General features: G+C 43.1%; 1 protein-coding gene across 2 annotated transcripts in view; it reads left to right on the top strand.

The window, feature by feature from the left end:
• ARHGEF4 (Rho guanine nucleotide exchange factor 4) overlaps positions 1 to 22,246 on the top strand; it is a 210,289-nt gene that overhangs the window by 170,908 nt on the left and 17,135 nt on the right. For both annotated transcript variants that reach the window (XM_023194730.3, XM_031936411.1), the window contains one exon: positions 20,541 to 20,680. In XM_023194730.3, coding sequence (XP_023050498.3) covers positions 20,541 to 20,680 — 140 coding nt within the window. The remainder of the gene's footprint in view (positions 1 to 20,540; positions 20,681 to 22,246) is intronic.

The following is a 22,246-nucleotide window of genomic DNA, read 5'->3' as shown; positions in this document are numbered from 1 at the left end:
TAAATTGCAGTGAACTTGCAGAAGAAATTCTAATTGAAGGGATCCAGCAAAGAGTAAAGGTGTTTTGTCATAGAGACTACAGTAACATTAATGTAAGGACTTACTGTGTTCTCAGTCCTTTATGTGGAAGATGTCTACACTGTAGATGGTGGGCACCATTGTGATCGCTGACTGTCCCCAGCCTCTTTGTCTATTCCAAGGAGCCCCTCAGCTTCTCCATCCTTGTGATTGGAGTCAGCCAATGCCTAAGGGGCAAGTGGTCCAAATGCTGAATTTATGCCCCTGTCCTTCTCTCCTCTCCTCTGTCATAGCCCTGCAGTTTCCTCTTTCTTTAATATCTTTCTGGTACCTTCCAACACATAGTTATTACTTTTTCATTCAAGTTTTTAAGATCTTCTTACTTTTTATAGGCTAGGATATTTTCCTCTATTTTTTTATTCATTCTTCACAGATATTATTTTAAAATATAAACGTGTCTGTTGCTTTTTCTGATTGTGAAGATAATATATTCATCTTGGCAAATCCAACATAACAGAAAATAATTAGAGTTAAATTCACCTGAAATCCTACCATCCCAAAATGGATACTGTTAACTATTTGGCACATAACCTTTTGTATATCTATGCCTTTTCATTGTTTGTCTTATTATTATTTTTCATAAATAAGATCACACTCTACGTCCTGGTTTGTAAGCTACTTTTTAATTTAATAATACGCTTTTAGTGACTTTAGTTTTGATAAATATAAAGCTAAATTATTCTTTTTTTTTTTTTTTTTTTTTTGGAGACAGAGTCTCACTCTATCCCCCAGGCGCTGGAGTGCAGTGCGGCGATCTCGGTTCACTGCAACCTCCGCTTCCCGGGTTCAAGTGATTCTCATGCCTCAGCCTCCCAAGTAGCTGTGATTACAGGCACGCGCCACCACGCCTGGCTAATTTGCATATTTTTAGTAGAGACAGGGTTTTGCCATGTTGGCCAGGCTAGTCTCAAATTCCTGACCTCAGGTGATCCACCCGCCTCAGGCTCCCAAAGTGTTGGGATTACAAGTGTGAGCCACCATACTCGGCCCATAAATTATTCTTTTGAATTGGCTGCATGGTGTTTCATTATATAAATGCACCTTAATTTTAGTAGTCCCCTAATAATGTTCAATTTGTTTGTCTGTAATGTTTTTCTATTAGAATCAATGTTGGAATCTGTATACTTGTAAATACGTATTGTGTGCTTTTCTGAGTACTTGCTTTCTTAGGATAAAACTTTAAACGTAAAACAATTGGATCAACATGTTTGTTCTTTGTAAAATTTTTCCTGAAGTATAATATGCATGCTTAAAAGTGCACCAATAATAAGTGTACGTTTTGATGAATTTTCACAAAGTGAATATTCTTGTGCAACCAACATCCAGATCAAGAAATAGAACGTTACCATCACAACAGTCTCTTTCTTTTAAATGGAGTATTTAGTCCATTAAGTTTTAATGTGATTATTGATATAGTTGGGCTTACATTTGCCATTTTCCTCTTTTTCTGTCACATGTTCTTTGTGTTACTCTCTATCTCCTTTTCTGTTTTCTTTTGGGTGAATTGGTTCTTTTTTAAAAAAAATCCTATCTTAATTTATTATTGGCTTGTCACTATTCCTTTGTGTTATTTTGTAATGGTTGCTCTGAAGATGATTTTATATATACATATGTATACATCTTTAGCTTTTCATAGTCTTCTACTAAAAGTAATATTTCCCACTTTATATATAAAATGTAAGAATCTTGCATGTGTCTAATTTCATTTATCCCTTTCTTGTTTTATGGATAGAGCTGTCATTTATATGCTCATCTACATGTACTATAAACCCCACAATATAGTGTTATAATTTTTGCTTTAAATTGCTGTATATTTTTAAAGAAATTAATTTTAAAATAGTGTGTTGTACATACCCGCAGTTTAACACTTCTGGTGCTTATCATTTCATCTTGAAGATTAGAATTTCCATTTGTCGTCATTTCACTTCTGCCCGAGGAACTTCACTTAACATTTTTTGTAGTAATCATCTGCTGGTCAGTGATTCTCTTAGCTTTCATTTTTCTTTTTTTGGACGACAGATGTGGTGGTGGTGTCCTGTGGGTTACCACCAGGGACATGCACCCCCTTCTTTCATTTTTCTGAAGATGTCTTTATTTCACTTTTATTCTTGCAAAATATTTTTGTTGATGTAGAATTCTGAGTTGACAGTTTTTTTTCTTTCAGCAATTCAGAGATGTTGTTCACTATCTCTGTCTTTAATTACAGTCAACTCTCATTCAACAAAGGTCTGTCTTGTTATGTTTCTCTGTATTCTGCTTGGGATTCCGTGATCTCCTTGAATCTGTATATTTATTCTTTTACCAAATTTGTAAAATTGTTAGTCATTATGTGTTCAGAATTGTTTCTGCTTCATTCACTCTCTCCTCATGTATGTTAGGCCATAGTATTTTCCCAAGTCACTAAGTTGCTGTTCATTATTTTCCAACAACTTTTTTTTTTCTCTTTTTCTTTTTTTTTTTTTTTTTTTTTTTTTGAGATGGAGTGTCACTCTGTCACCCAGGCTGGAGTGCAGTGGCGTGATCTCGGCTCACTGCAAGCTCCGCCTTCCGGGTTCACGCCATTCTCCTGCCTCAGCCTCCCAAGTAGCTGGGACTACAGGTGCCCGCTGCCACGCCCGGCTAATTTTTTGCATTTTTAGTAGAGATGGGGTTTTACCGTGTTAACCAGGATGGTCTTGATCTCCTGACCTCGTGATCCGCCTGCCTCGGCCTCCCAAAGTGCTGGGATTACAGGTGTGAGCCACCGCGCACGGCCTTTTTTCTCTTTTTCAAATTGGATCATTTCTATTGGTCTGTCTTCAAGCTGCTATTTCTTCTGGTATTTCCAATCTGCAGTTCAGCCCATTTAGTAAATATGTTTATTTTGATACTATATTCTCCCGTTCTGGAATTTCCATTTGATTCTTCGTTGTAGTGTCCATTTCTTTGCCATCTCCTATTTCTTCGTGCTTTAGGAGTATGTGCTTCTGTATATTTTTGAGCGTTATTATAATAGTGTATCTGTCACTTCAGACACCTGCATTGCCTAAGCACTGGTTTCCACTGATTGACTTTTCTCTTGGGTACCGACCACGTTTTCCTTTTCTTCATATGTCTAGTAAATTTGAATTGTATCTTGGCTGTTGAATAGTTTATAGAGTCTTTGGATTCTGTTGTTTCTCTGACGAGTTTTTTGTTTGTTTGTTTGTTTTTCCGACCTTTTAGCAGAAAGTTAATGTGGTTGAATTAAAACTTCACATTCTACGTTCAGGTTTTGTAGCCTCTACTAGGCTGCTTGGAGTATCCCCCATGCCTTCAGAGTCCAGGGGTCAGCCAGAGATTTGGGCAGAGCTCCACACAGAGTTTTGTCTATAACTGCCCTCTGTAGCTCTTTGTTCTGAGATTGTCCTCCTTATTGATGCTTCTGAGATCACCCTAAAATCTTTGTTCCAACTGTTCATTCAGTGACACTGTGACTGCAGGTGTCTGTCTGTATTTAGCCACCCCTTAGGGCAGAAAGCTGTAAGGGCAGGAAACTCAGCCAGGAGTACTCCCGTGGTTCTGCCTGCTTTGGGTCACTCTCCAGTGCCATCAGATAGCAGTTTTTTGGTACCTTTTTCCCAGTGGGTATAAATATCTGCACGGAGTTTGATAGTAGCCATTCCACTATTATTAGAAACCCTTAAGAGAAAATAAATATTTTATTCATTGAGTGATTAAGAGGGATTTTTTTTTTACATTCTCTGGCGTGAAATTAGGTTTTGGATGACCCTAATGGCCTCTGTCGAAGAGTCAGCATGTGCTTCTGTATCAGCCACTTTGGACAGCACTGCATGCTACTAATCGGTGGTTCCTGGTAGCTTCCCTCAAAACTGGTTAACTGAGATTGGTCAGGAGCCCACCAGAGCTGGGGGGTTGGGGTGGAGAGAGGAAATGAAGTTAGGTGGGCAGCAAGCTTTAGATGCTGTGGGTGAGGCAGAGCAAGTGTCTCTGTTGGGGCTGGGGTTACTTTGTTGTGCATGTGGGACATAATGAAGGGAAACTAAAGCCGTGTCCTTACAGAGCTCTACATCTTAGCATTGCAGAGGTATTTTCACTATAGAAATCAAACTCGTGTTTATGTATTTAAAGCAGATCCAGAATGGACGGTATTTTCAAGTTAATGGTTTTAGGAAAAAAGAGATAGGTAAATTATCAGAGCACAGATGTGTGTGTGTTGGAAACTACACAGGTTTGAAGCCACAGGGCTTAGGGCTGTGTCTGAATTCTGCTGCCATTTTCTCTCTGAGCTGGTAAAGCCTTTCCATGCTGCACAATTTCTCTTCTGTGAAATGAAGTCAAATAACACAGTTCCACAACAGAGGAATAAACAAAAATGTTTGTTGAATCTGAATCCAAAAGGTTTAGATTACATTTTCTTGATAGTAAAACAGAATAGTCCAGGCATTTTAGCACAGCTGACCTTTTCAGCTGCTTTATCGCAACCTTAGACCCTTCACCCACCCTCAGATTTTCCGAAGTTTCACCAGTGTTCAAGCCCATGCCTAGGAATTTTATGGGAAATATTTGACAAAGGGAGAAAAGTAGCCTTTAGCAAATTTGTTTTATCTGTCTTAAAGGATGTATTCATTTGAATAGACAGTGTCAAGGTTGTTAGGAAAAAGGATGGTAGCAGAAGAGAAAAAGAAATGCAATTTCTGGGAAGCCTGCATGTTTCCAGCAATATTTTAGGACTTAAGCTCCCGTGAATGTCAGGCCTTCAAGCATGTGCTTCCGTATCAGCCACTTTGGACAGCATTTCATGCTATCAGTCCCCCCATTGGTGGTTCCTGGTGGCTTCTCTCAAAACTGGTTAACTGAGATTGGCCAGGAGCCCATCGGAGCTGACGGGGATGGGGTGGAGAGAAGAAATGAGGCCAGATGGGCAGCAAACTTTGGACGCTGTGGTAAGGACTTTTGACTGTCACTTGAGGCAGATCTCAGGCAGAGAAATGATGTGATTTATTGTAGTTTACCAAGGACCACTCTGGATATTGTGCAGAGGGAAGACCAGCTGGAGGTTCTTGTGTCACTCTGTGAAGTGCTGGGGCGGAGGGGGGCAGATACGGGGCCTGCACTGGAGGTTGGTGGTGGACAGATGAAAAGTGGTTGGATTCTGGATAATAAAGTAGGGCTAGCTGAGAGACTTGATGATAAATATGGATGTGAACTGAGAGAAAGACAGGTGTCAAGGATAACCAAAATTATCCTTGCCAAGATTTTTGTTCTGAGCTACTGAAAGAATGCAGTTGTCTGCTACTGAGATCAGGACGCCTGTGACTGAGCAGGTTTGGGTGGGTGATCAGGAGTTCTCCTTGGGGCGTATTAACCTTGAGATGCGTATCACGCATCTCAGCAGAGGGGCCTAGGAGGCACTTGGCGTGGCAGGGGACAGGTGTCACTTCTTTGCCTAGAGCTTCCTTTGACCACCCATAGGAAGCCTTTTCAATGACCACAGTGCAGAAATGTCCAAATACCCAAAAGTGAACCCAAGCCTGGCCGTGTCAGACAGAAGATACTGAAGTTGCGAGCCACAGGCCTCGGAGTGGGGATGCCTTTCACTGTGAAATCACATATTTCTAGAGCAAGAACCAAGGCATTTGTGCCAGAACCTTTTTTTTTTCTTTTTCTTTTTCTTTTTTTTTTTTTTTTTTTGGTGATATGGACCCTTGCTCTTTTGCCCAGGCTGGAGTGCAGTGGTGCGATCTAGGCTTACGGCAACCTCTGCCTCCTGGGTTGCAGTGATTCTCATGTCTCAGCCTCCTGAGTAGCCGGGATTACAGGCACATGCCAGCAACCCCTGTGAGTTTTTGTATTTTTAGTAGAAATGGGGTTTTGCCACATTGGCCAGGCTGGTCTGGAACTCCTGACCTCAGGTGATCCACCCACCTCGGCCTCCCAAAGTGCTGGGATTACAGGCATGAGCCACCGCACCCGGCTGTGTGCCAGGACATTCAGCAATTGCCTCTGTGGAGAGCACAGTGGAAAGGAAGTCTACCAATATATTCTTTACACGTACGAGATGAGAGATTTATGTAAAAACCACACCTTCAAAATCCAGGAAAACTATTCTGGTTCAAGAAACCCTAATCACTGTGAAAAGATTCACCTCAGCAGTTACATAGGAGTAATGACAACCGTGACATCTTCAGATATGACGTGCCAAGACCGAAGAATGACCAGCTTCAGAGGAGGAGGCACAGGGCACACTGCAGTGTGGATAGAGGCGTGGTTGTCAGGAGTAGATACAACGTAAGGTGCCCAGCTCTTACCAACCTGGCAATAGATTTATTTGTATTTGTACTTAAAAGGTGTAATTATCTATTAGGCACTTCTTTAAAATAATATGCTGAAGAAAATCTGCATGAATTTTAATCCAAACGGAAGAGAAGTACAGGTCTACTAACAAAGTGGTCAGCTAGAGCGTGTGCTGGATATCGAGACCAGCTAGCATAAAAGGCCAAATGGTGTGCTGAAGGCCTGACGATGCTTAGATGATTACTTCAACCTAAAACCAGTAACGACATCCCCAACCCCTGTAAGTTCAAACATTAGAGTTTCTCAAGCATGATTGTCCTGATCCATTTACCTTAAGTGGCTTGCACAGCAGAAGGGGGAAACTGTACCATTTTAGAAGTCTTAATTTTTTTGATTGATTGATGGATTGATTGATTGATTGATTGATTGATTTTGAGACGGAGTCTTGCTCTGTTGCCCAGGCTGGAGTGCAGTGGTGTGATCTTGGCTCACTGCAACCTCCACCTCCTGGATTAAAGCAATTCTCCTACCTTAGCCTCCCAAGCAGCTGAGATTACAGGCACCTGCCGCCACACCCAGCTAATTTTTGTATTTTTAGTAGATACGGGGTTTCACTGTGTTGGCCAGACTGATCTCAAACTCCTGAGCTCAAGTGACCCGCCCACCTAGGCCTCCCAAAGTGCTGGGATTACAGGCATGAGCTGCCACACTTGGCCTCGTTTGTTTTAAATAACTAGCTCAGCTATAATCTACCACTAACAATGATGGTGTTTTGTTTGTTATTTAAATAATTTTTGTAATGAAAAGTGTTAATCGTGATATGATTTATTTTATTGCAGAGCATTAGGGTGAAAATAATGAAAATTTTCATTAACAGAATATGTGACATAACTTCATTATATTATATACAGTGTTTTAGTGATTTTGCCAAAACTTGTAATTTGGTAACGATACTGCATTCCTTGGGTTTGTACTCCAAAAGTCTATGATCTAAAGTGTTGAGCTGCAGACTGGTTCTGTTCAGTGAAAAATGAAATGATTACCTGAATATTGCAACAACCTAAACTTAGAGGAACAGCTGTTCACATCCCTGGCACTTCACATTTGCCTGACATAACGCTACCATGTGTCAGAAACCATGCTTCACTTACTGCTAAAGCATGATGCAGCCATGTTTTGTGTAATTACTTTTTAAAGTAATTGTGACCACAAAGTCTTATTTGTACATGAAGACCTGACCTTTGACTGATATCCCAGGTGAGAAAAAGTCCCGCTAGGATTTTGATAGGAATTGTACTAAACCTATGCATCCATTTGGAAGCCACTGAAATCTTTATCCTGTTGAGCCCTCCCATCCATGAACACAGATTCTCTCTCCATATTTAGATCCTCTTTGATTTCCTTTAGTGCTCCATTATTTTAAAGCAAGTCCCAGACATCATGTAATTTGATCTGTAAATAGCATAGTATATGTCTTAAAACAGAAGGTCTGTCTCTCTGTGCCACACTTTCTTCCCTGGTATTTTAAAAGCAGTGGTCTCCCTGAGGTGGGGATTGAAACAGATTTCTTGTAGGAGTCCCTGCTTTTCTTGGCTAAAGGCTCCTCTTACCTTCAGTGAGATGGCATGACAGCACCAAATAGCCAGGGGCCCTTGGAGGGAGGGTAGAGGCAGCAAGGGGTCCTCCTTGTATAGGCAGAACAGCTAGAGACCCAGGGCAGGAAAGGTGTGGAGAGGGGTGGGCATTGAGAGATGGGGCGCAGTTTTCCCCTGCCCTGGCTGCGGGTTGCCTGAGAGACCTCAGTGTGTCTCACGTGTGTGTGAGCTGCAGGGCCTGTATCTGTGCAGCGCACCTAATGATACCTGACTCCCAGGTAGGCTGGAGCCATACACACAGCAGAAGGAGGGTTGTACATTCTCAGAAAAAGTTATTTTCCCCCCACCAGGAAAAGAACTGGGAGATGAAGGAGCCCGAGAGAAGTTCAGTTTCTCCCAGCAGGGGCCAGAGGCAGGTCTCCGCAGCGGAGTGCGTTCGTGCTTGCAACTGTAGATGGCTGCAAGTTTCTAGTTGCCAAAGGAACAAAACTCTCCAAAGCTGAGGCTTTCAGTGAGCCTTCTGTACAACCTAAAAATTAAAAATCTGGAGCTGAGATGACTAAATGTAGTATTGGATCCTGAAACAGAAAAAGGCCATTTGGGAGAAACTAAGAACGTCTGAACAAAATCTGGACATCAGTGACTATCAGAGTCAGTGTTGCTCCATCCGTGTGATGAATGTGCCTGCTAGCATGAGATCTTATGGTCGGGGAGCCCTGCTGTGGGTGCCTGGGAACTCTGTGCTGGCTGACCAGTTGTTCTGTACATCTAAAACTGTTCTTTCAAGTCTATCAAAAATAATCTTTTTAAAAAACAAAAGCTGGCTTGGGTGCAAGTGGTTCACGCCTGTAATCCCAGCACTTTGGGAGGCCAAGGTGGGCAGATCACCTGAGGTCAGGAGTTCAAGACCAGCCTAGCTAACACGGCGAAACCCTGTCTCTACTAAAAATATAAACAACCTCAGTCCAGTGCAGACAGCCCAGTGACCTGGCTGGCCGGCAAGGTTTGGCTCTTTGTGAGCTGTGTGAAGAAACTTCACTTCTTTGGGCCCCAGCTTCCTCATCTGTAGAATGGACACATCATTTCGACTTCCTTGTTTATGTCACAAGGATGAAGTGAGAGGCCCCCGTGGGGCCACACCTGGACACATATCCCAGTCCCGCAGCGCAGACCCACCGGGGAGCCTGCACCTGGTGTTTTGCTCGGGCAGGGACCACATGCATGCCAGGGCTCCCCGGGAGCCTCACCTCTCACCCTTCTTCCCGCTTCTTATTCTACTCCAGCCACTCTGCAGTTCTTCCATGACCGGGAGCAACCCCACCCTCTTGCTTCTGGTGCTGGATGCTGTTCCTGTTTTCTGGAACACTCTTCACCCCCGTTGCTACGCCAGCCCTTCCCAAGATCCCATTGGGATCTCCCAGGCCTGGTTGGACCTCCTGTGCCTGTGGTTTCCTAGCATCACCATGCAACATTATTTGTTTAACTCCCTTATTTACCTGCCAGACCCCCATCACCTTCTTCACATTGCATCCTCAGAACATGTGTATCTGTGGCATATACCCAGTGGACTCTGGATAAATACATTTGATTGAATTCAGAAATCAGTGAACCAATGCACAGATGTAAACTGGAAGCCCCTGACTATTGGGTGCTGGATGAACAGCCGGGCCGCCTGCACACCACCCAGTGCCTCCCATGCCCAGATTCTTGTTTCTACTCCAAGACCGTATGCCAGACTCTTTAGGGAAATTTCTCAAAGGACCCCAAGGCCATGTCAAAGACTGCATTGCCTGCATTTGCTGGAGCAGAGCTCAGTAAGTCAGTACTCACTTTGTTAATGGCTTTTGATGGACAGCAGTAGATCTCAAAGTTGAGCAGGCACCAGGGTCATCTAGAGGGCTATGCAGATACAACCTGGGGGCCCCACCCCAGAGTTTCTGATTTAGTGGGTCTGGGGAGGGGTCTCAAGAATTTGCATCTCTACCAAGTTCCCTAAGTGCTGCTTCTGGTCTGGGGACCACACTTTGAGAACCACTGACTTCCAGGGCAGTAGGTCAGCATGGGAAAGAGATGCATACGGAGGACATTCCTCCACCTCTCTCCCTGGGTGGGCAGAGCTACCTGCCTTCACTTGTAAAGAGAAGCAGAGAATTGTTTGGCTGCTGTTCATCAGAGGCAAAGGCACCCTCACTGAGCATTTCTCTAGAGCTCTTAGCTGCTCTGCTGTCTAAACACTGTTGGAATTTCAGAATGGATCAGAGACTGCTGACTTGTCTTCTGATATAAAAATTTAAAACCCAAAATCAAGACTGGCCTTTGTGTTGCTGGGCCATGTTGTTTTTGTTCCTTTATTCACCTGCAGACACCACGGGGCACATGGTCCCATCCTTTAACGCTTTCCTATGAATTAGCTGTGTGAGACCCACAAAGCAAGTAGCCTTGCGTTGTAAGAGAGTTTGAGCCCATTCTAAGCAGACAAGTGACTGGCTCTCCCACTGGCTGTTTGCACAGAGCCTGAGTCTCCTGGCTTCAGTCGCGAAGTCCTTCGCACACCTTCACCTTCACTCCCTCTCCCACGAATGCCTGCTCAACCTTCGTTCATGCAGTTGTGAAACTCTCAGGAAACACCTCCTCAATCCCACACCCTGTGCTGGGAGCTGGAATGTAGAATGACGAGTAAAAGTACCGGGAGACTCATGTTGAAACCCGCTTTTCTTTTCTCCCAGGCTGCAAATTGGCTAGATGAGCAATCATTTTGTGAACTGCTGAGACCCCAGCTGGGACTACTAAAAAGCCAAGAAAAGTAGTGACTCCTACAAGAAATCTGTTTTATTCCCCTAGAGAGACCATTGCTTTTAAAATACCCCAGAGAAGAAAGTGTAGCAGCAAGACAGAGAGGGAGAGGAAGGGAAAGAGATGCCTTGCCTTTTAAGACATATACTGTGCTATTTACAGATCAGATTACATGACGTCTGGGACTTGCTTTAAAATAGTGGAGAACTGAAAGAAATCAAAGAGGATGTACATATGGAGAGAGATTCTGTATTCATGGATGGGAGGGCTCAACAGAGCAAAGATTTCAGTTGTCTCCAGGTTGATACATAGGTTTAATGTAATTCCTATCAAAATCCCAGAAGGATTTTTTTCTAGCTATAGACAAGATTATTCTAAAATTTATATGGAAAGGCAAAGGAACAAGAATAGCTAAAACAGGAGGCCAGGGAAGGAAGCAAAAAAGAATAGCTAAAACATTTCTGAAAAACAGAAATTAAGTAAGAGGAACCACTCTACCAAATTTCAAGAATTATTCTATACCCACAGAAAACAAGACTATTTGGTATGAGAGGAGGATGGACACATTGATCAATGGGACAGAATAGAAGATGCAGAAATAGTGCCAAACAAGTACAGCCAACCAGTTGTTTAAACAATTGTGGTATAATCCACATGCCATTGTTATTTCTATATTTTGTTATTGTTGTTGTTTTTATAATGACCGTACTAAGGAGGAACTGGCATACCACCGTGATTTTTATTTGCATTTCCCTGATGATGAGTGATGTCGTATGTCCTTATTTATACGCTATTGACCATTTGTATGTCTTCTTTGAAGAAATGTCTATTCAAGTCCTTTGCCTATTTTTGAGTTGGGCTAGGTTTTGAGTTTTTTGTTTGTTTTGTTTTTCGAGTTGTAGGAGTTTTTCAAAAATATTTTCTGGATGTTATTCCCTTATCAGATAAAGGATTTGCAGATATTTTCTTCCATTCCATGGGTTGCCTTTTCTCTCTTGATACTGTCCTTTAATGCACAAAAGGTTTAAATTTTGATATAGTTCAATTTATCTGTTTTTTTCCTGTTGCCTGTGGTTTTGGTCTTATATCCAAGAAATTAGTCACAGATTCACTGCTGTAAAGCTTTCCCCTGTTTTCTTCTAAGTGTCTTATAGTTTTAACTCTTATATTTAGGCCTTTGTCCATTTTGAGTTAATTTTTATATGTGTTAGGTAAGGGTTTAACTTCATTATTTTGCATTTGGATATCCAGCCTCCCAACACTGTTCGCTGCAAAGACTGTCTTTTCCCTCGCGGTCTTAGCACCTTTGTCGAAAATCAATTGACCACATGTGAGAGGGTTTATTTCTGGATCCTCTATTCAGTTCCATTGGACTATATATCTATCCTTATGCCATTTCCACATTATTTGATTATTGTGACTTTGAAGTAAGTTTTGAAATCAGGAAATGTGGGTCCTCCAACTTTTTTGTTTTTTTCAAAATAATTTTGGCTAGTCAGGATCCCTTGAGATTCCATATGAATTTTAATGATGAATTTTTCTATGTGTGTACAAAAATGCCATTGGGGCTGGGTACGGTGGCTCATACCTGTAATCCTAGCATTTTGGGGAGGCTGAGGTGGACAGATCACCTGAAGTCGAGAGTTCGAGACCAGCCTGACCAACATGGAGAAATCCTATCTCTACTAAAAATACAAAATTATCCAGGTGTGGTAGCACATGCCTGTAATCACAGCTACTTGGGAGGCTGAGGCAGGAGAATCACTTGAACCCAGAGGAGGAGGTTGCGGTGAGCTGAGATCATGCCATTGCACTGTAGCCTGGGCAACAAGAGTGAAACTCTGTCTCAAAAAAAAAAAAGTCATTGGATTTTTATAGGAATGCATTGAATACGCAGATTGCTTTAGGTGGTATTGTCGTCTTAAAAATATTAAGACTTTCAATTTATAAACATGGGACGTCTTTCTTTTTTTTTTTCAGCTTTGCTTTCACTTTTTCCAGCAATGTTTTGTAGCTTTTAGTCCACATATCTTTGGCCTCCTTGGTTAAGTTTATTCCTAAATATTTTATTCTTTGGTTTTTTGTTTTTGTTTTTGTTTTTGTTTTCGTTTTTTGAGACGGAGTCTCACTCTGTGGCCCAGGCTGGAGTGCAGTGGCACGATCTCGGCTCACTGCAAACTCCGCCTCCCAGGTTCATGCCTTTCTCCTGCCTCAGCCTCCCAAGTAGCTGGGACTACAGGTGCCTGCCACCATGCTTGGCTCATTTTGTGTATTTTTTTAGAAGAGATGGGGTCTCACCATGTTAGCCAGGATGGTCTCAATCTCCTGACCTCGTGATTCACCTGCCTTGGCCTCCCAAAGTGCTGGGATTACAGGTGTGAGCCACCGCGACCAGCCAGTATGTTATTCTTTTTAATGCTATTGTAATGAAATTTTTAAAAGTTTCCTTTTCAGGTTACTCATTGCAAATATATAGAAATAAAACTGATTTTTTTGTGTTAATTTATATTCTGTAGCTTTGCTGAATTTATTAGCTTTAATAATTTTATTGTGGATTCTTTAAGGTATGCTATATATAAGAAGATGTCATCTGCAAACAGATAATTTTATTTTTCCTTTTCAATGTGGATGTCCTTTATTTCTTTTTCTTGACTGCTCTCACCAAGACTTACAGTACTATGTTGAATAGAAGTGGAGAAAGCAGGCATCCTTGTCTCATTCCTCATCTTAGGGATACAACTTTCCATCTTCCATCATTGATTATGATGTTAGCTGTGAGATTTTCATATGTGGCCTTTATCACATTGAGGACTTTTCCTTCTATTTCTAGTTTATTGAATGTTTTATCACAAAAACTTGGTCAATGCTTTTTCTGCATAGATTAAGATAATCATGTATTTTTCCTTCATTCTGTTAATTTAGTATATTATATTGATTTGCTCTCCTACATTGACCCATCCTTGCATTCCAGAAATAAATTCCATTTGGTCCTGATATATAATCCTTTCAATATGCTGTTGAATTCCATTTCCTAGTATTTTGTTGAGGATTTTTGCATCTATATTCATAAGGGATATTAGTCTGTAGTTTTCTTGTATTTTCTTTGTCTGGGTTTATTATCAAAGCAATACTGATGTTACAGAATGAGTTGGGAAGTATTCCTTCCTCTTCAATATTTTTGGAAGAACTTGAGAAGAATTGGTATTGATTATACTTTAAATATTTGGTAGCATTCACTACCAGATGGTAGACCATCTTGACCATCTGGCCCTGGGCTTTTCTTTATTGGAAGATTTTTTTATTAGTCTTCGATTTCTCTACCAATTATAGATCTATTCTGATTTCCTATTTCTTCTTGAGTCAGTTTTGGTATATTATGTGTTTCTAGAAATTTTCCATTTCATCTGGTTTATTTAATTTGTTAGCATACAACAGTTCATGGTGTTCTCTTATAATCATTTTTATTTCTATAAAATAGGTAGAAATGTCCTTACTTTGCTCATCAAAACTTTTGATTTTTTACAAAAGTACAAAAGCAATTCAGTAGAAAAATGATACTCTTTTCACAAATGATGCCAGAAATAATACCATTAGACTATCCATAGGTGATGAAAACGAACCTTGACCTAAGCTTCACACATTATACAAAAAAAAAAAAAAAAAAACCCACACACAAAATGAATTATAGATTTCCATGTAAAACTTTTAGAAGAAAACATTAAGAGAAAATCCTTGAGAACTAGGGTTTGGCAAAGAGTTCTTAGACATGACACCAAAAGCACGACTCATAAAAGGAAAATTTGAGAAACTGAACATTATAACAATTTCAAACTTTGGCACTATGAAAACTCTAGTTAAGGCAATGAAAAGATAAGCTACAGACTGAGAGAAAATACTCACAAACCTCATATCTGACAAATAACTCAAATATATAAAGAACTCTCAGAGCCAGATGTGGTAGCACAAGCCTGTGATCCCAGCTACTTGGGAACTGAGGTGGGAGGATCACTTGAGCCCAGGAGTTCCAGACCAGCCTGAGCAACATGGTGAGACCCTGTCCGGGGGGGGGGGGGGGGGGGGGAAGAACTTTCACAGTTCAACATTAAAACACTGATTAGTAAATAGGCAAAAGAGGGCAAGGCATGGTGGCTTACACTTGTAATCTCAGCACTTTGGGATGCTGAGGCAGGAGGATCATTTGAGGCCAGGAGCTCATGACTAGCCTGAGCAACATAGTGAGACACTGTCTCTATGAAAATTTTTTCAGAAAATTAGCCGAGTGTGGTGGTGTGAACCTGTAGTACCAGCTACTCAGGAGGTTGAGGTGAGAGGATCCCTTGAGCTCAGGAGTTTGAGGCTGCAGTGAGCCATGATTGTGCCCCGCACTCCAGCCTAGGCAACAAAGCAAGACCCCATCTCTTAAAAAAAAAAAAAAAAAAAAAGGAAAAAGAGGGCCGGCCGCAGTAGCTCATGCCTATAATCCCAGCACTTTGAGAGGTCGAGGTGGGCGGATCATGAGGATGGAGACCATCCTGGCTAACACGGTGAAACCCTGTCTCTAGTAAAAATACAAAAATTAGCCGGGTATGGTTTCAGGCGCCTGTAGTCCCAGCTACCCAGGAGGCTGAGGCAGTAGAATGGCGTGAACCCAGGAGGTGGAGTTTGCAGTGAGCCAAGATCACACCACTGCACTCCAGCCTGGGTGACAGAGCAACACTCTGTCTCAAAAAAAAAAGGGCAAAAGACATAAAGAGATATTTCACCAAAGAGGATATATGGCAAGTAAGCACATGAAAAGATGTTCAACATCATCAGCCTTTCAGGAAATGAAAACTGACACCATGACGAGATATCACTACACACCTATCAGAATGCCTCAAATATAAAATAGTGACAATACCAAGGGCCGCTGAAGATTCAGAGAAACTGAACTCTTAGACATCGAGAGTAACAGGAATGTAAAATGGCACAGCCACTCTGGAAAATAGTTTGGCAGTTTCTTAAAAACTAAGTAGTCAACTACCGTCTGACCCAGTAATTACACTCCTGAGCATTTATCTCAGAGAAATGAAAACATGTTCACACAAACCCCTGCTCGTGAATTATCGTAGCAGCTGCATTCATAATAGGAATAGTTGGAAACAATCCACATAGCCTTAAACAGGTGAATGGTTAAACCAACAGTGGCATGGAATGCCATGGAATTCCATGGAATGACATGGAATATGACTCAGCAGTAAAAAGGAATGAAGTATGAATACACATAGCAGCTGGGATAGAGTGCAGGGCATTTGGCTGAGTGAAAAAGCCAACCTCAAAAGCCTACATACAGGTTGCTGTGGTGGCTGTGCAGATCTGCACTGGTGACAGTGCCATACGCCTATGCACACACATTGTACGAACGTCAGGTTCTTGGCTGCGAGATCATACTGGACTTGCAAAGTTAGACCATTAACGGAAACTGAGTGGAGAGTACACAGTGCCCTGTGTACTATAGTGGTATACCCTGTGACTCTAAAATCATTTCACAATAAAACGGTTTTTTGTTTTGTTTTTTGGGTGTTTTTTTGAGACAGAATCTCACTCTGTTGCCCAGGCTGGAGTGCAGTGGAGCAATCTCCGCTGACTGCAACCTCCGCCTGTCGGGTTCAAGCAGTTCTCCTGCCTCAGCCTCCCAAGTAGCTAGGACTACAGGTGTGCGCCACCATGCCTGCCTAATTTTTTGTATTTTTAGTAGAGACAGGGTTTCACCATTCTGGCCAGGCTGGTCTTGATCTCCTGACCTCGTGATCTGCGTACCTCAGCCTCCCAAAGTGCTGGGATTGCAGGCGTAAGCCACTGCACCCAGCCAATAAAATGAATTTTAAGGCCCTAGGGGAGAAGGTATGACAATTTGACAACTTTTGATGGATTGGTTTGTTTTAGATGTGTATCGTGGTTACGTTTTTTAAAGAAAGAGAGATGGGGCCGGGCGTGGTGGCTCAAGCCTGTAATCCCAGCACTTTGGGAGGCTGAGACGGGTGGATCACGAGGTCAGGAGATCAAGACCATCCTGGCTAACATGGTGAAACCCCGTCTCTACTAAAAAAATACAAAAAAACTAGCTGGGCGAGGTGGCGAGCGCCTGTAGTCCCAGCTACTCGGGAGGCTGAGGCAGGAGAATGGCATAAACCCGGGAGGCGGAGCTTGCAGTGAGCTGAGATCCGGCCACTGTACTCCAGCCCGGGCAACCGAGCGAGACTCCGTCTCAAAAAAAAAAGAGATGGGATCCTTATGTTTCAGAAACATATGCTATGGTGTTTACAGATGAAATTATATTGTATCTTAGATTTGCCCTAAAAACCATCTAATGGGGAGTGGAATTAGATGATGAAACAAAAGTGGCCACATGTTGAGAGTTGTTGAAGCTGAACAATGAATATACAAGGTTCCTTATACTATTTTCTCTCCTTTTGTGCACTTTTGAAACTTTCCATAATAAAAATTTTTAAACATAAAATGAAATAAAAATCATGAGTGTTCCGAGGGACTTGTAGCTATGTACAAGGTTAGGAGAAGGCCCTTGGCTCCTGCTTGCAAGCTGGACTCTGGCCACTGCCTCCAGGTCGGAGACAGAGTGTATTAGTCCATTCTCACAGTGCTATAAAACATTACCTGAGACTGGGTAATCTGAAAAAAAGAGGTTTAATTGGCTCAGAGTTCCACAGGCTTCACAGGAAGCATGACAGGGAGGCCTCAGGAAACTTAGATCATGGCAGAAGGCTAAGGGGAAGCAAGCACCTTCTCCACATGGCAGCAGGAGACAGTGAGTGAAGCAGCAAGTGCCACACACTTTTAAACGATCAGATCTCATGAGAACTCATCCACTATCACGAGAACAGCAAGGGGGGAATCTGTCCCCATGATCCAGTTACCTCCCACCAGGCCACACCTTTAATTCAACATGAGATTTGGGCAGGGACACAAATCCAAACCATATCCCAGAGGTTTCCCAGGTCAGTTCTGGGGACACATGTGGAGTTTTAACTGTGTTCCTGATGTTGGCGCTGCCGGGCCTTTGGGCTCCACCTTTGAGGAACTTGCCATTTGCCACCCCAGTCATCCTCCCGGCTTCCATCTCTTCAAGTGTTCATCCTTCCATCGGTTTCTTTGTCTGTTTCATCACCATTTATCTGTTTCTTCCATCCATCTGTTTACTCATTTATTTACTTAACATTTCCTAAACGTTGACATTAACGAATAAGTCATGGCTCCTGCTTTCAAGGAGCTTGGAGTATAGCTGGGGGGAGTCAGACCAACACAGTGTACAGGGATGTGTTTCCTGCCATGAGGGTTGTCTGCTCAAGCTCCCTGAGAACAAGATAAGAGTCATAACGGGACTCTCATGGAGGAGGAAGTGCCTGAAATGAGTCTTCAGAGTTCATATTTTCACCTGTGTTGGGCCCAAGTGGATAATCCAAGATAATCTTCCTATTTTGAGGTCAGCTGATTAGCAGCCCTGGTTTCATCTGCAACCTTAATTCTTCTTTAATTCCTCACGTAACATAACATATTCACAGGCTCTGAAGATTCCATCTTTTCATCTTTTGGAGACCATTATTCTGCCTCTTGCAAGAAGAGAGTCCAGATGCAGACCCAACTATCTAGAAACTCAAGGACAGAGCAGACATTGTAGGTCCATGGGAAAGGACTGCCCATTCCATGAATGGTGCCGAGACCATTGATTATCCTTACAGAAGAAAGAAATTGGATTCCAACCTCTATACCACAAAAATCATTTCCAGGTGGATTAACAGCATACGTGTCAAAAGAAAGCTATAAAACATGATAACAGAGAAGAATATCATTATGACTGAGGTTGGAAAGAATTTCCTAGACACAGAAAACATACACCAAATAGGACTAGATTGACAAATTTGTCTATATTAAAATTAAGGACTTCTGTTCATCAAAAGGCCCCTTAAAAATAGTAACAAGCCGGCCGGGCGCGGTGGCTCAAGCCTGTAATCCCAGCACTTTGGGAGGCCGAGATGGGCGGATCACAAGGTCAGGAGATCGAGACCATCCTGGCTAACACGGTGAAACCCCATCTCTACTAAAATACAAAAAACTAGCCGGGCGAGATGGCGGGCGCCTGTAGTCCCAGCTACTCGGGAGGCTGAGGCAGGAGAATGGCATGAACCCGGGAGACGGAGCTTGCAGTGAGCTGAGATCCGGCCACTGCACTCCAGCCTGGGCGACAGAGCGAGACTCCGTCTCAAAAAAAAAAAAAAAAAAAAAAATAGTAACAAGCCACAAACTGGGAGGAGATAGTTGTGACACATCTGAGTGACAGAGGTATCTAGAAGTGAGGGAAGGAATGTGTGTGTATACATACATACGTGAATACATACATATTTTATGTCAGTGGTATGTTAAAGATAAGCAATTCAATAGACAAATGGGTAAAACTCATAAACACTTCACATTAAAGGGAAATATAAATGGCCCATAGATAAAAGGTCAACTCGTTAGTAATCTGAAATGTCAATTAAAATCAGAGTAAGATACCATTTCATACCCATTAGACTCAAGAATTTAAATGTCTCATAATGCCAGTCTCAAGAGCTGGCTGGGATATGGAGGGATAGAACATTCTTGTGCCACTTTCAGGTTCTGGAAACTATTTGGTGTGCCTAGGACCCAGCAGGGCCACACACACCTGGGCGTCTACACTCAGCAGTGTGAATTCACACCAGGGGTGATGATTTTGCCCAACTGGGCAAATATGTTAGCTATTATGATGGTTTATGGCTCTCCAGAATGCCACATTGCATAAGCAATACACAATACATTTGTGATATTGATTTCATAGGGGCAGGGAGGGATTAGGAAAATAACGTGCTCTTTAGCGGGGCTGTCACGAAAGCAGGGTTGAGAAACAACGTCCTAGAGAAACCCTCTGACGCACACCCAGGAGGCGTGCAGACACCGTCCAGCAGCACCACTGCAGCAGCACAGGACATACCCTGCTCCAGCAGTACAGCCAACACACACAATGTGAAAGACTCATACAACACAAGACTGTGCAGCAGTGAAAATGAAACAATCACAGCTACACACACAGTTGAGTAAAAACAGCCAGCCAGAGAAGAGTGGATTTGCTGGCTCCCTTTAGACAAGGTCAAAACCTAGCATAACTGACAGAGTTAAATGCTAAGACAAAGGCATGGGAATAATTTATTAAAAGTTCTAACTCTTGAATATCTCTACAGGAAGGAGATGGGAATGGGACTCAGTGGAGTATACAGGATGTGGAAGGTCAAGTTTCTGGTGTTTTTCCTAAGTAGAGTAATGGGTACCAGGACTGTTCATTGTATTAAATTTCAAACCATATTTGCATGTACAGAACTGTATATTTTCTTTGAATACACACATATATATTGGATAACAAAATGTTAACATTTTTCCTAAGGGCCTATACTGTAGCCAACACAATGGAAAATGGTTTGTCACTGAATACAACCTAAGGGGCTCTCGAGCTGTGTGATGGTGAATACTTGTGTTCCCTTGTCAGCCGAGTTGCTGTAGACTGGGTGATGGGTGACTAATGGTGGTGGTGTGAGTGAGATGGTGCATTCTTTCACCCAGGCCACATGTTTTCGGCAAGGATGGTTTGAGAACCTAGCCCTGCAACCTGCATCCTCCCCCTGCAGAAGGAGCGTTTGTCCTGAACCCACTGGGCTCCTTCTCCACATGTTCTCCCCTCAGCCCTTCCCAGCCCAGCCCCCTTTGCCCAGCTGCTGTCTCTCCTTCCAGCCATGCCTGATGGAGCTCTGGACGCAGCTGCCCGCGCTGATGAAGTGGGGAGCGAGGAGGACCTGTATGATGACCTGCACAGCTCCGGCCACCACTACAGCCACCCTGGAGGGGGTGGTGAGCAGCTGGCTATCAATGAGGTAGGGTCAGGGCTGCGCGGGCAGAGGGAGGGACAGGCTGGGGCTACAGGCTGGACTCCAGCACGCTCATGCAAGCCAGATGCCCACAGTCCATGTGCCATGCAGATGCTAGTGGTGCTGGCCATGCACAGCGCAGTTTCAGCCTGTGGTCCTCACTTTGGGATGTGGTGTCAAGAGCACGGTTTGTCCAATACAGGACTCCCTGTGCCCTCCTGGGGCCCACAGAGCAGATGCAATGCCAGCATGCTGGTCCGCCTCATGGGGCTGTCCTAGTGAGCAGCTGCCAAGAGCCATCCCAGCTGGAGGAGTCCTACTTAGTAGAAGGGAGGTCTGGGCTTCTCCAGTCACTCCAGCCCCTGACCCTGCAACCAGCCATTTGGGCAGGCTGGGAACAAGGCGAGGGAAAAACTATTTTCTCTCCTGACAACAAGAGTTCAGAAGTATTGCTGTTGCTATGACAGCTGCATGCGAGTTGCTGTGTTTTTGCTATTCCTACTGAAGCAGAAGAAATCCGTGAGAATCCTCATCCAGGCAAAACTGGTTCCCATCTGAGTTCCCCCTTTGCATTCCCAATGAGAGAGGAATCGTGATGCTTTAACACGCCTCTTTCTCACTCACCCTCCTACTTTCTCAGCCTCTTTTACTTAACTGGAGGGTGTTGTTGAACGTCATGGAAGTGTAACCAGATGACCAGCACAAGCACATGCCCATAGCAAATGCCGTGTTCTCCAGTCAGGAGGTACTGGTGTGTTTCTGCTTCATTAAAACTGGACTCTGACAACTCAGGATCTTATAGCACTCAGGTTTTTCCTTAAGAAGGGATCAATTTTGGAAGAGTTAGACTTTTCTGTGAATGAATGAGCTGGGGGGCTTCTCAGAAGCCAGTGAGGAGGGTGGTGTCCTCCTTACCCACTGGACAGAGGAGTGGAATCAAAGGCCCACGAACTCCTCCCAGAGGCCCAGCTCTAGATGATGATTTAAAACAGTCATTAAGGCCAGGCACGGTGGCTGTCGCCTGTAATCTCAGCACTTTGGGAGGCTGAGACGGCTGGATCGCCTGAGATCAGGAGTTTGAGAACACCCTGGCCAACACGGTGAAACCCCATCTCTACTAAAAATACAAAAATTAGCCAGGCATGGTGGTGGGCACCTGTAATCCCAGCTACTCAGGAGGCTGAGGCAGGAGAATAGCTTAAGTCTGGGAGGCAAAGGTTGCAGTGAGCCAAGATGGTGCCACTGCACTCCAGCCTGGGCAACAGAGCGAGACTCCATCTCAAAAATACAAATACAAATGCAAATAAAACGGTGATTAAATAATGCGCCACTCAAAACCCATGATGCATAAAGAATAAACATGTAAACAAGCTTTCCCGACAAAACCTTTCTCTTTAAGTGACTCTCGTAAGCTATTTGGGATGGAAGATGTTCTGAAATCATGTCACCTGAAGCAGAATTCACAAGAAATAGTTGTGCTTTTCTTTTTTAAGTGATGGAGTCCCACTCTTGTCGCCCAGACTGGAGTGCAGTGGCACGGTGGTCTTGGCTCACTGCAACCTCTGCCTCCCA

Source organism: Piliocolobus tephrosceles, chromosome 11, assembly GCF_002776525.5.
Source record: "Piliocolobus tephrosceles isolate RC106 chromosome 11, ASM277652v3, whole genome shotgun sequence".
In the NCBI taxonomy this organism is placed as follows: Eukaryota; Metazoa; Chordata; class Mammalia; order Primates; family Cercopithecidae; genus Piliocolobus; species Piliocolobus tephrosceles.
This window is presented reverse-complemented; position numbering and strand designations above follow the sequence as displayed.